The 14600-nt window shown below is 43.1% G+C and overlaps 1 protein-coding gene across 1 annotated transcript in view; it reads left to right on the top strand.

Annotated features, from left to right (window-relative positions):
- Positions 1-896: 896 nt before the first annotated feature.
- Positions 897-14600, top strand: part of LOC133633445 (stromal interaction molecule 2-like) — a 40204-nt gene continuing 26500 nt past the window's right edge. Inside the window, exon 1 of the mRNA XM_062025970.1 lies at positions 897-1009. Coding sequence (XP_061881954.1) covers positions 897-1009 — 113 coding nt within the window. The remainder of the gene's footprint in view (positions 1010-14600) is intronic.

Below are 14600 nucleotides of genomic sequence, written 5' to 3'. Positions count from 1 at the left end.
AAGATTTTGGCCATGAAAATAGCCTTTTGTATTACAATTACGACTACAAACTACACATTTGAAATGAAATATGATCATACAAAAACCAAAGACATGTTGAATTTAAGGTTTTATATAAATGTGTATATATATATATATATATATATATATATATATATATATATATATATATATATATATATATATATATATACATATATATAACTGTTGCCAGCTCTCCTAAATGCAGTGTGGTGAAATAAGCAGCCAGCTTGTGTCGAGCTCCTCGTCCTCCCCCGTCTGTTCCTCCAGAAGTCAGCTTCCTGGAGGAGTAGAAGGTGACAGATGTTCTCTCTACCTGCTGTGCTCTCTTCTGACCTCCCATTCTGCCACACGGTTCAGGCATGGCATGTAGACTTATCAGTTCTTCATTCAGGTGTCTTCTTCCTGGTCTGCTGGCCTTGTCCACCATCTCGCTAACACAACTCCTTATCCTTGGCCCCAACGTTGCCTGGCTGACTCCATCCGGTTCCTGCAACTCCAACAGCTGATGGCCGTGAGCAGACAGCCCATGTCTCTCCTCTCTGCAGGGGTAGGAGGTGACAGATGTACCTTCTCTCCTCTCTGCAGGGGTAGGAGGTGACAGATGTACCTTCTCTCCTCTCTGCAGGGGTAGGAGGTGACAGATGTACCTTCTCTGCTCCTCTGCACATCACAAGCAGGATCTCTGCTGAGGGCCCAGCGCTCCCAGTGGCATCTGCACGCCAGAGCAGACTTATGGATAATTCATGTTGTGAGTGAAGTCATGCTGCACAGTCAGCAACACACCCAGGCTACGGACCTTCAATCCACAGAAACTTCTAGACCTGAGTCGTCTGGATCACCGCCCACTGACATTGTGACACCAGGCAGTGACCATGGATCTGTTTATGATGGATCTGTTTATGATGGATCTGTTTATGACGGATCTGTTTATGACGGATCTGTTTGTGGACGCCAACCTAGAATTGGGGGGCTTGTGTGTTCAAAGGTAATGTGATGCACATGCACACACACACACACACACACGCACACACACACACACACACACACACACACACACACACACACACACACACACACACACACACAGTAAAGATGCATGTGATGAACTCAAGACAGAAAGACGACCTCGTGGGAAACACAAAATGTTTCTTAGGCTAAGCACACACACAAACACACACACACACATGCACACACACACATACACACACACACACACTAACCCACACAAACACACACACGCCCACACACACACACACGGTAAAGATGCGTGGGGATGAACTGAAGATAGAAAGACGACCTCGTGGGGACAAAGCAAAATACTATTTAGGATAAGCACGCACACACACACACACACACACGCACACACACACACACACACACACACACACATAATAACAGACACACACACACACATAACATAGACACACACACACACACACAGAGTAAAGATGCATGGTGATGAACTCAAGACAGAAACATCAATCAATCAATCAATCAATGTTTATTTATATAGCCCTAAATCACAAGTGTCTCAAAGGGCTGTACAAGCCACAACGACATCCTCGGTACAGAGCCCACATACGGGCAAGGAAAAACTCACCCCAGTGGGACGTCGGTGAATGACTATGAGAAACCTTGGAGAGGACCGCATATGTGGGTAACTCCCCCCCTCCCCCTCTAGGGGAGACCGAAAGCAATGGATGTCGAGTGGGTCTGACATAACATTGTGAAAACATGACTTTGAAAGGGCATGAAAACCACCACAGGCTTCAATAACAAAGCCAAACTGCTGGATGGGGGTGTAGATAGAGCCAATGGATGGGGGTGTAGATACAGTAGAGCCAATTGATGGGGGTGTAGATAGAGCCAATGGATGGGGGTGTAGATAGAGCCAATGGATGGGGGTGTAGCTAGAGCTAATGGATGGAGGTGTAGATAGAGCCAATGGATGTGGGTGTAGATAGAGCCAATGAATGGGGGTGTAGATAGAGCCAATGGATGGGGGTGTAGATAGAACTAATGGATGGGGGTGTAGATAGAGCCAATGGATGGGGGTGTAGTTAGAGCCAATGGGTGGGGGTGTAGATAGAGCCAATGGATGGGGGAATTGTCGCATAGACAGCTCTTCCTCCCAGGGATTTTAAGCTGCTGTCCACTCCCAAGTTCTTTTATTGGCAAATAAGCTGGAGTTTAAATCGATCACCAGGCAGTAGTTGGTATTTTGTGGTTTATTCTCAAAGCTTTGAAGACAAACGTGAGACCAAATCCAGTACAGAAGCGTTCCCTCGCCCAGTCTAGATCGATCTCCCAAAACCCCGGAACTCCTCTGTTCTTCCCTCTGTCCCTCGCTCCCCCCCTTCCCCCCCCCCCTTTATTTAGACTACTTCGAGTTATCTCTACTCTCCGCATTCCACTGCTAGAAGGCCGACACCTTACTATGAGAGAGAGAAAGAAGGAAGAATCCTAGCTATTTTGTAATACGACTATGGAAGGAAAGAAGTAACACTTAAATATGGATATAGAGCCAATGGATGGGGTGTAGATAGAGCCAATGGATGGGGGTGTAGATAGAGCCAATGGATGGTGGTGTAGATAGAGCCAATGGATGGGGGTGTAGATAGAGCCAATGGATGTGGGTGTAGATAGAGCCAATGGATGAGGGTGTAGATAGAGCCAATGGATGGGGTATAGATAGAGCCAATGGATGAGGGTGTACATAGAGCCAATGGTTGGGGGTGTAGATAGGGCCAATGTATGGGGGTGTAGATAGAGCCAATGGATGAGGGTGTACATAGAACCAATGGATGGGGGTATAGATAGAGCCAATGGATGGGGGTGTAGATAGAGCCAATGGATGGGGGTATAGATAGAGCCAATGGATGAGGGCGTAGATAGAGCCAAAGGATGGGGGTGTAGATAGAGCCAATGGATGGGGGTGTAGATAGAGCCAATGAATGGGGGTGTAGATAGGGCCTATGGATGGGGGTGTAGATAGAGCCAATGGATGGGGGTGTAGATAGAGCCAATGGATGATGTTGTAGATAGGGCCAATGGATGAGGGTGTAGATAGAGCCAATGGATGGGGGTGTAGATAGAGCTAACAAACTGAATTTTTTTTTCAATAGATTTAGCAATGCACCTCTTACTGGCCTTCCCCCCACTACTCCTGTCCTTACACCTCCCCTGACCATCCATCCATTAACTCCTTCACTGTTGCCTGCCACTGCTGTTTCTCATCCCCCCACTTCCACCCCCACTGAGAAAGCCAGCCCGGTGTGTCTGACACCTGGAAATGTGAGACGACAGCTGGAGAGAGTCAACCCAGCCAAGTCAGCAGGCCCTGACCGAGTCAAGCTCTGGGTCCTGAAGACTTGTGCTGCCCAGCTGACTGAGATCCTGCACTTCATCTTCAACCTGAGTCTGAACTTAGAAAGGATACCAGCGCTATGGAAAACATCCTGCATAGTGACGGTGCCCGAGAAGCATATCCCATCGTGCTTGAATGACTTCAGACCGGTTGCCCTGACGTCATCATTTGAGTTCATCACGCAGGTGTTGGCCATATACAAGATTGGGCAGTCTACTTTTTTTTTACTTTTTTAACCAAACATTTTATTTTGACCTATTTTGTGTAATTATGTTAATGTTGTAGGTATTTTTCTAATTATAGTTTGCGACTGCTGTTGTTTTTAAAATATGTAAATATGAAAGCTGCGTTGCTGCCCTCTTGGCCAGGTCACTCTTCTAAAATACTTTTTTAATCACAATTACTTTCTTACCTGGTTAAATAAAGGAAAATTAATGAATACATAACTTTTGTGCATTCCCTAGCTGCACTAGCTTTTCATTGTCAATCATTGAATATACTTTGTTCAATAATTACTCTTTTAAGATTACTTTTAAAACGTTAAACTCCAACCCAGTACGACTTCCTCTCAGCGCTGTGAAACATGGGAGCCAATGTGCTATGAGATTCTTGTCAGTGTCAGAGCAGTTAGTGGCTAGGGAAATGTTGTTGGCAAAAAGTTATATGAATGTCAACAATCGTAGCGTGTGTGTGATCTGCATCAATACAATCATATAAACTCACAAAGTTTCTGGTGAAATGCTTTGTCTAATTTATTTTATTTGACCGGGACAGTACAAGTAAACATTGCTACCCCCAGGTAAGCCAAGTCAAAGTACAGAAAGTTCTAGTCACAGGCTCATTTGCAATCCTCCTCCCTGGTTAGGCTTATAAAGAAAAGTAGAGAAAAGTGAAAAACACGTACAAAAAGATTAAGACAAGTACAAAATAAAAATATATTAAAAATAATTGGCCCCATTTGTGCATACTACACCCAGTTCTAGTGCTCACATTACTACACCCAGTTCTAGTGCTCACATTACTACACCCAGTTCTAGTGCTCACATTACTACACCCAGTTCTAGTGCTCACATTACTACACCCAGTTCTAGTGCTCACACTACTACACCCAGTTCTAGTGCTCACATTACTACACCCAGTTCTAGTGCTCACATTACTACACCCAGTTCTAGTGCTCACATTACTACACCCAGTTCTAGTGCTCACATTACTACACCCAGTTCTAGTGCTCACATTACTACACCCAGTTCTAGCGCTCACACTTCTTACTTTCTTTAAGCCACTTTTGTTTAGTTTTGTGGAGAAAAGTGGAATGTCCGACTGTGACTTGAACTCCAGTGGCCAAGAGTTCCACAGATGAAATAGAAATAATGTTTTTGTCACAAATACATTTCTCCTCAAAACAACACGAAAGACTCAAGAAGAAATCGGGATTGGGTGCCTTCAAAATGAAAGCCTCACTAGAAAAGTTGCTAGTGGATCCTGGTCAGACTTCCTGAGAGACCATGGCTGTTCTAGTTCCTCTCCAAGGTCTTGTGAGGTGGGGTTCAGTGCAGGTCCATCCTCAATAAATACATCTGAGCCTTTATGGACTCCGTGTGCACTGAGAGCAGAAGAGTCTTCCCGCCAAGTTAAAAGCATGAAAGAGTCTTCCCGCCAAGTTAAAAGCATGAAAGTGTCCACAATGTCCTGGTAAGACTCGCGGGGGAAATAAAAAGTCTGGTCCTAATGCGACCTTCCATCCAGTCTCCTCCTCTATTTGCTCTTTTCTCTCCAATTTATGGACAGCATCTCTTTTAAGAGCGCCGGCCAAAGAATGACACGTCTTCAGTCCACCACTCGGCACCACACGGGAGCGATCATGGGCAGCGGGAGCCAAATAGCCCCGGGGGAGGGAGGTCTGTATTAAATATATCTGCCGCACTTCAAATAGACCTCTCACTGGAAATGGAGAGTTCTAAAAGCACAGAGCATAAACCATCACTGACAATTAAATACTTCTATCAAGGACTCAGAGAGGAAATGTTCTGCAACCTGGGAAATATGATGATGATAAAGGCAGGGTGTATCGTTTATAAATATTATGATGATGTACGCTGGCACATGGAGATACAGGCAGGGTGTATCGTTTATAAATATTATGATTATGTACGCTGGCACATGGACATAAAGGCATGGTGTATCGTTTATAAATATTATGATGATGTACGCTGGCACATGGAGATAAAGGCAGGGTGTATCGTTTATAAATAATATGATGATCTACGCTGGCAAATGGAGATAAAGGCAGGGTGTATCGTTTATAAATATCATGATGATCTACGCTGGCACATGGAGATAAAGGCAGGGTGTATCATTTATAAATATGATGATGATGTACGCTGGCACATGGACATAAAGGCAGGGTGTATCGTTTATAAATATTATGATGGTCTACGCTGGCACATGGAGATAAAGGCAGGGTGTATCGTTTATAAATATTATGATGATCTACGCTGGCACATGGAGATAAAGGCAGGGTGTATCGTTTATAAATATTATGATGGTCTACGCTGGCACATGGAGATAAAGGCAGGGTGTATCATTTATAAATATGATGATGATGTACGCTGGCACATGGACATAAAGGCAGGGTGTATCGTTTATAAATATTATGATGGTCTACGCTGGCACATGGAGATAAAGGCAGGGTGTATCGTTTATAAATATGATGATGATCTACGCTGGCACATGGAGATAAAGGCAGGGTGTATCGTTTATAAATATTATGATGATCTACGCTGGCACATGGAGATAAAGGCAGGGTGTATCGTTTATAAATATTATGATGGTCTACGCTGGCACATGGAGATAAAGGCAGGGTGTATCGTTTATAAATATGATGATGATCTACGCTGGCACATGGAGATAAAGGCAGGGTGTATCGTTTATAAATATGATGATGATCTACGCTGGCAGATGGAGATAAAGGCAGGGTGTATCGTTTATAAATATGATGATGATCTACGCTGGCACATGGAGATAAAGGCAGGGTGTATCGTTTATAAATATGATGATGATATACGCTGGCACATGGAGATAAAGGCCGGGTGTATCGTTTATAAATAGTATGATGGTCTACGCTGGCACATGGAGATAAAGGCAGGGTGTATCGTTTATAAATATGATGATGATCTACGCTGGCACATGGAGATAAAGGCAGGGTGTATTGTTTATAAATATGATGATGGTCTACGCTAGCACATGGAGATACAGGCAGGGTGTATCGTTTATAAATATTATGATGGTCTACGCTGGCACATGAAGATACAGGCAGGGTGTATCATTTATAAATATGATGATGATGTATGCTGGCACATGGAGATAAAGGCAGGGTGTATCATTTATAAATATGACGATGATGTACGCTGGCACATGGAGATAAAGGCAGGGTGTATCGTTTATAAATATTATGATGGTCTACGATGGCACATGGAGATAAAGGCAGGGTGTATCGTTTATAAATATGATGATGATCTACGCTGGCACATGGAGATAAAGACAGGGTGTATCGTTTATAAATATGATGATGATCTACGCTGGCGGATGGAGATAAAGGCAGGGTGTATCGTTTATAAATATGATGATGATCTACGCTGGCACATGGAGATAAAGGCAGGGTGTATCGTTTATAAATATGATGATGATATACGCTGGCACATGGAGATAAAGGCAGGGTGTATTGTTTATAAATATGATGATGGTCTACGCTGGCACATGGAGATAAAGGTAGGGTGTATCGTTTATAAATATGATGATGATGTACGCTGGCACATGGAGATACAGGCAGGGTGTATCATTTATAAATATGATGATGATGTATGCTGGCACATGGAGATAAAGGCAGGGTGTATCATTTATAAATATGACGATGATGTACGCTGGCACATGGAGATAAAGGCAGGGTGTATCGTTTATAAATATTATGATGGTCTACGATGGCACATGGAGATAAAGGCAGGGTGTATCGTTTATAAATATGATGATGATCTACGCTGGCACATGGAGATAAAGGCAGGGTGTATCGTTTATAAATATGATGATGATCTACGCTGGCACATGGAGATAAAGGCAGGGTGTATCGTTTATAAATAGTATGATGGTCTACGCTGGCACATAGAGATACAGGCAGGGTGTATCGTTTATAAATATGATGATGATGTACGCTGGCAAATGGAGATACAGGCAGGGTGTATCGTTTATAAATATGATGATGATCTACGCTGGCACATGGAGATAAAGGCCGGGTGTATCGTTTATAAATATTATGATGGTCTACGCTGGCACATGGAGATAAAGGCAGGGTGTATCGTTTATAAATATGATGATGATGTACGCTGGCACATGGAGATAAAGGCAGGGTGTATCGTTTATAAATATGATGATGATCTACGCTGGCACATGGAGATAAAGGCAGGGTGTATCGTTTATAAATATTATGATGGTCTACGCTGGCGCATGGAGATAAAGGCAGGGTGTATCGTTTATAAATATGATGATGATGTACGCTGGCACATGGAGATAAAGGCAGGGTGTATCGTTTATAAATATTATGATGATGTACGCTGGCACATGGAGATAAAGGCAGGGTGTATCGTTTATAAATATGATGATGATGTACGCTGGCACATGGAGATAAAGGTAGGGTGTATCATTCATACCAGTGGCGTGCAGTCACTAGAGGCAGGGGAGGCGGGGCCTCACCTGCCATCATGGAAAGAAAAAAAATGTAAAAAGAAAAAAAAAAAATTAAATTGTTATATGTATCCAGTGATTATACTATAAAGTTATTTTCCATTTAACTTCACCAGTTTTAGATTATTTTTATTTTCACATTTGCCGTTCAAATAGTGAGAAGAGACGGTGCGGTGATCAGCAGCCAGTTGAGGCGTCACTCAGTTGTGCCTCAACATGGATTGTGCAATGACTGGGCTAACTGCTGAGCTGCTGTGCAGTGAGACTGTATTGCTATATGAATTATATTAGCTAACTAAACCATAGTGTAGTTATCTGAGGTATATAATGTACAGTGTATTTTGTCAACAACTGTATGTGTGTAATGTATTTCTTGTGCTGAGCAATCATAAAACTGCTGCCAAAGACGTACTGTCTGAGGCTCGCAGTAATCCCACCTCCTGGTGGTAGAGGGCGGTAGTAATCCCAGAGATCATTCCTTGCCGCAGAAGAAAGAAAAAAAAAAAGTTAGCAATAATAAGTGCAGCGTTTTTTTATTTCCTCTCGCCTGAACTTGTATTAAAAACATGGAGGATGACATATGTAAAATAAAACAGTTTTCTAAACTGGACTTTCAATGGAAGCAGGAGGTAATAATTAAAGGTAGACCAACGCCGGAGCTAAAAGGTTTGCTTTTGACTTCGGGACAGAAGACTCGTTCTTTTCAAACGGCGTGGTACACACGCAAAGGCTGGATGTCCAGCAAGAAAGGTAAGACCATAATAATGTTTTTTTAATTAAATGTGCTTTTTTGTGTGCTACAGTTGTGTAAAGAATGCTGGTGTGAGCTTTTAAACATAACCCGTTAACTGCTGCCAATCACATGGTGAATAAGATACTCTTTAGCGTTCATATGTTTGTAAATGTGACTGTGATGATGTCAGTGCCTCACCTGCCATGAACCTCACCGCACGCCACTGATTCATACACACCTTGGCTTCCATTTAGGCTGCTTGTCTTTAAGTTGGATCAATAGCAGTATTGATCGGCAATATATTTGTTCCAATGAGCTGCGGCCATTCGTGCAATGAAGGCAGACACTTTTGTGGACACTTTTCTTTTAATTGCAGCTTAATTGTGCTTCATGCTTCACTTCACAGAGTCTGCTTCTGCTCACAATGTTCATTCCAATAAAAGATGAAATAGTCCTGATTTGCTGCGTTTACTTAGAGGACCATTTTGCTGATTGCCATTTTGGAGCCCATTTTGCCATGTTTTGTTCTAAAAGGCTGCAACATGATCATCTGCAGCAGGACAGACTGACAATGACATCGTCAGCAATGTGGACAAAAGTCTTCTACACACATCTTAGTCATCACCACACACACACACATCTTAGTCATCACCACACACACACACATCTTAGTCATCACCACACACACACACATCTTAGTCATCACCACACACACACACATCTTAGTCATCACCACACACACACACATCTTAGTCATCACCACACACACACACATCATAGTCATCACCACACACACACACATCTTAGTCATCACCACACACACACAGTTGTTCATCACCACACACACACACATCTTAGTCATCACCACACACACACACATCTTAGTCATCACCACACACACACACATCTTAGTCATCACCACACACACACACATCATAGTCATCACCACACACACACACATCTTAGTCATCACCACACACACACAGTTGTTCATCACCACACACACACACATCATAGTCATCACCACACACACACACATCTTAGTCATCACCACACACACACAGTTGTTCATCACCACACACACACACATCTTAGTCATCACCACACACACACACATCTTAGTCATCACCACACACACACAGTTGTTCATCACCACACACACACATCTTAGTCATCACCACACACACACAATTGTTCATCACCACACACACACAATTGTTCTGCAAAGAAAAGAAAGAGTCAGCACACACGGAAAATAAATTGACCCGTTATCTTAATTCGTGCGCATTTCGGTGTGGAGCATATCTGGACCCCAGTATGCAGAGACAGCAAGCAAAGTGCAGCGCAGGAAAAGTGATGCAGCATGAAAACAATCAAAGAAAAATGATTCGGCCCAGTCCAGACCACAAGGCTGGCATAAAAAGCGACCTGATTGACAACCAGGGCCAGGTATGTCCTGATTGACAACCAGGGCCAGGTATGTCCTGATTGACAACCAGGGCCAGGTGTGTCCTGATTGACAACCAGGACCAGGTATGTCCTGATTGCCAACCAGGGCCAGGTATGTCCTGATTGCCAACCAGGCTCAGGTATGTCCTGATTGCCAACCAGGCCCAGGTGTGTCCTGACTGCCAACCAGGGCCAGGTATGTCCTGATTGCCAACCAGGCTCAGGTATGTCCTGATTGCCAACCAGGCCCAAGTGTTTCCTGATTGCCAAACAGGCCCAGGTGTGTCCTGATTGCCAACCAGGCCCAAGTGTTTCCTGATTGCCAACCAGGCCCAGGTGTGTCCTGACTGCCAACCAGGGCCAGGTATGTCCTGATTGCCAACCAGGCTCAGGTATGTCCTGATTGCCAACCAGGCCCAAGTGTGTCCTGATTGCCAAACAGGCCCAGGTGTGTCCTGATTTTCAACCAGGCCCCGGTGTGTCCTGATTGCCAACCAGGCCCAGGTGTGTTCTGATTGCCAACCAGGCCCAAGTGTTTCCTGGTTGCCAAACAGGCCCCGGTGTGTCCTGATTGCCAACCAGGCCCAGGTGTGTCCTGATTGCCAACCAGGCCCAGGTGTGTCCTGATTGCCAAACAGGCCCAGGTGTGTCCTGATTGCCAACCAGGCCCAAGTGTGTCCTGATTGCCAACCAGGCCCAAGTGTGTCCTGATTGCCAACCAGTCCCAGGTGAGAGAACTTGCATTCAGATGTGAGAAGTGAAGGACGCACAAAGGAAGTGGAAAATAACAATAAGAGTGCTGGGCAGGAAAAAATACAGAAGAGATCATAGTTTGGAATGCAGCATATCTCTTGTACCTGGCATCCTGCTCACTAAATAGTTTGGAATGCAGCATATCTCCTGCACCTGGCATCCTCCTCACTAAATAGTTTGGAATGCAGCATATCTCTTGTACCTGGCATCCTGCTCACTAAATAGTTTGGAATGCAGCATATCTCCTGCACCTGGCATCCTCCTCACTAAATAGTTTGGAATGCAGCATATCTCCTGCACCTGGCATCCTCCTCACTAAATAGTTTGGAATGCAGCATATCTCTTGTACCTGGCATCCTGCTCACTAAATAGTTTGGAATGCAGCATATCTCCTGCACCTGGCATCCTCCTCACTAAATAGTTTGGAATGCAGCATATCTCCTGCACCTGGCATCCTGCTCACTAAATAGTTTGGAATGCAGCATATCTCCTGCACCTGGCATCCTGCTCACTAAAGTCCACCTCCTGCTCTGAGCACTGACTTATTCCTGGCAACCCAGCAGGGGTTTAAGGTTCCGCACACTCAGCACATTTTTGCACTTTCTCTGCATTGCACCTGATCAAGGTGCTTGGGGGCTGGGGGGGTGGGGGGCATATAAAATGCACACACATATGGGGGCATATTAAAATGTGTGCACATATGGGGGGTGTAAATCGCACACCTGGACGTTTCCAATCTCCTAATCCTCCTCTGCACCTCACTCTCTCACACTCACTCTCACACTCACTCACTCTCACACTCACTCTCTCACACTCACTCACTCTCACACTCACTCACTCTCACACTCACTCTCACACTCACTCACTCTCACACTCACTCTCACACTCACTCTCACACTCACTCTCACACTCTCATCCACGCTGCTAGTTGCTCATGATCGTGCCCCCAAGGGTGAGACTTTCACTGCATCATCAGTGAACCACATGAATGCCAAGCAGCGCTGACCAACAATCACACACAAACAATCACACAAACAATCACACAAACAATCACACAAACAATCACACACAAACAATCACACACAAACAGTCACACACTAACACAAACAATCACACAAACAATCACACACAAACAATCACACACAAACAGTCACACACTAACACAAACAATCACACAAACAGTCACACGCAAACACACAAACAATCATACACAAACAATCACACACAAACAGTCACACGCAAACACACAAACAATCACAAACAAACACAAACAATCACACACTAACACAAACAATAATACACAAACAATCACACACAAACAGTTACACGCAAATACACAAACAATCAAACACAAACACTCACACACTAACACAAACAATAATAGACAAACAATCACACACAAACACTCACACACTAACACAAACAATAATACACAAACAATCACACACAAACAGTTACACGCAAATACACAAACAATCAAAGACAAACACTCACACACTAACACAAACAATAATAAACAAACAATCACACACAAACACTCACACACTAACACAAACAATAATAGACAAACAATCACACACAAACACTCACACACTAACACAAACAATAATACACAAACAATCACACACAAACGTTCCAGCTTTCTATATGATAATTTCTGGGCTTTAGTTTCTTCTGTAAACCATGGGGTACGCCTTTTAGGGGCCCTTTTTAGCTTTAGCGGTGCTACAATATCAATGGTGTCGCGCAGGGCGTTGTTAAAGTTGTTAGTGAGGTTATCAATAGAGCCCACATAATTTGGGAATGGTGCCATTACCGAAAGCAGTAGGTCAGCAAGAGTCGTCGTTGTGGTAGCATTAATGTTGCGGCTGCTATAGTAGTTATTATTATTATTATTAGTTTGTTGACAATGAGTCAGAACTTCGAATTTTATAAGGTAATGATCGGACATTACGGGAGTATCGTAACTTTGGAGGTGGTGACACCCCTGACGAGCACTAGATCTATCGTATTACCGTTGCGATGCGTGGGTTCATTTATTATTTGTGTAAGACCACAGCCATCAATTATAGTCTGGAGCGCCACGCATGGAGGGTCCGATGGGGTATTCATATGGATATTAAAGTCTCCCATTATGATTATATTGTCGGCGTGCGTCACTAGATCAGCAACGAACTCTGAAAATTCATTGATAAAGTCCGAATAGGGCCCTGGAGGGCGGTAGATGACAGCCAGGTGCAGAGGCAGCGGTGTGACAAACCTCACAGTAAGCACCTCAAACGAGTTATATTTATTATTTAGGTCCGAGGTAAGGCTAAAGTTTTTGTTGTATATTAGTGCAACACCCCCACCTCTTTTAATGGGACGGGCAATATGCGTTCCCGTATAGCCAGGAGGAGACGCCTCACCCAGCGCAAAAAAATTTGTCTGGTTTGAGCCAGGTCTCGGCTAAACCAACGACATCAAGATTGTTGTCTCTGATGACTTCATTAACTAATAACATTTTGGAAGACAATGACCTTATGTTTAAAAAGCCCATATTATAGGTGGTGGGCTGTTTTGAGGAGTTTTTGTTGAAAGTATCCGTAGTAGCAATATTAATAATGTTACGTTTATTATGCGTATTGCACTTTAAATAATTTCGACCATATCTAGGAATTGATATGATAGGAATTTTTAGATTGTTTGCCACCTCAGTAAAATGCATGTCCACCTCTGACGCAGAAAAAACATTATGTGAACATATATGAATGTATACATGATAAATATATATATGAATGTATACATTATAAACATATATATATGAATGTATACATTATAAACATATATATATGAATGTATACATTATAAACATATATATGTGAATGTATACATTATAAACATATATGAATGTATACATGATAAATATATATATGAATGTATACATTATAAACATATATATGAATGTATACATTATAAACATATATATGAATGTCTATCCATCCATTTTCTACCGCTTGTCCCTTTTGGGGTCGCGGGGGGTGCATTAAATTGTATTGTATTGTAACAATTCTGAACAAGATGAAGAGTTATTGGTGACTAAAGTCAATCAGAACCACAAGCAGTGAAATACTTTGTGTTTCTAGTCTTTCACAGATTGGTTCTTCAAAGTCTGTCCTTCCTCTCCCTCTGGAACCAATTAGTTCATAAATTCATGGATTGTGTTCCCCTGGCTGGCTCACATGTGTGCAGCCAAGAAGTATCATTAGGTCGTACTACATCTTATTTTCACTACAGGACCTGAACCAGACTGAGATGTAGTTCTCCTGCAGCACACAGAGGAATAACTAAATGATGAGATGTAGTTCTCCTGCAGCACACAGAAGAAGAAGAAGAACTAAATGATGAGCAAAATGAAAGTGAAAGAAAAAACCTCACATTTAATGAGGTGTGCTGCTCAGAGAATTGTGCAGATGAAGAAAAAGGCCAGAAGGAAAGGAAATAGACCATCAGGTGTGAAAATGTTGCTTAGGAAGTAAAAAAGCAGAAGGTGAAAAGTCT

This window comes from Entelurus aequoreus, linkage group LG18, assembly GCF_033978785.1.
Source record: "Entelurus aequoreus isolate RoL-2023_Sb linkage group LG18, RoL_Eaeq_v1.1, whole genome shotgun sequence".
NCBI lineage: Eukaryota > Metazoa > Chordata > Actinopteri > Syngnathiformes > Syngnathidae > Entelurus > Entelurus aequoreus.
Note: the sequence above shows the minus strand (reverse complement) of the source record. Positions and strands in the feature narration are given on the sequence as shown.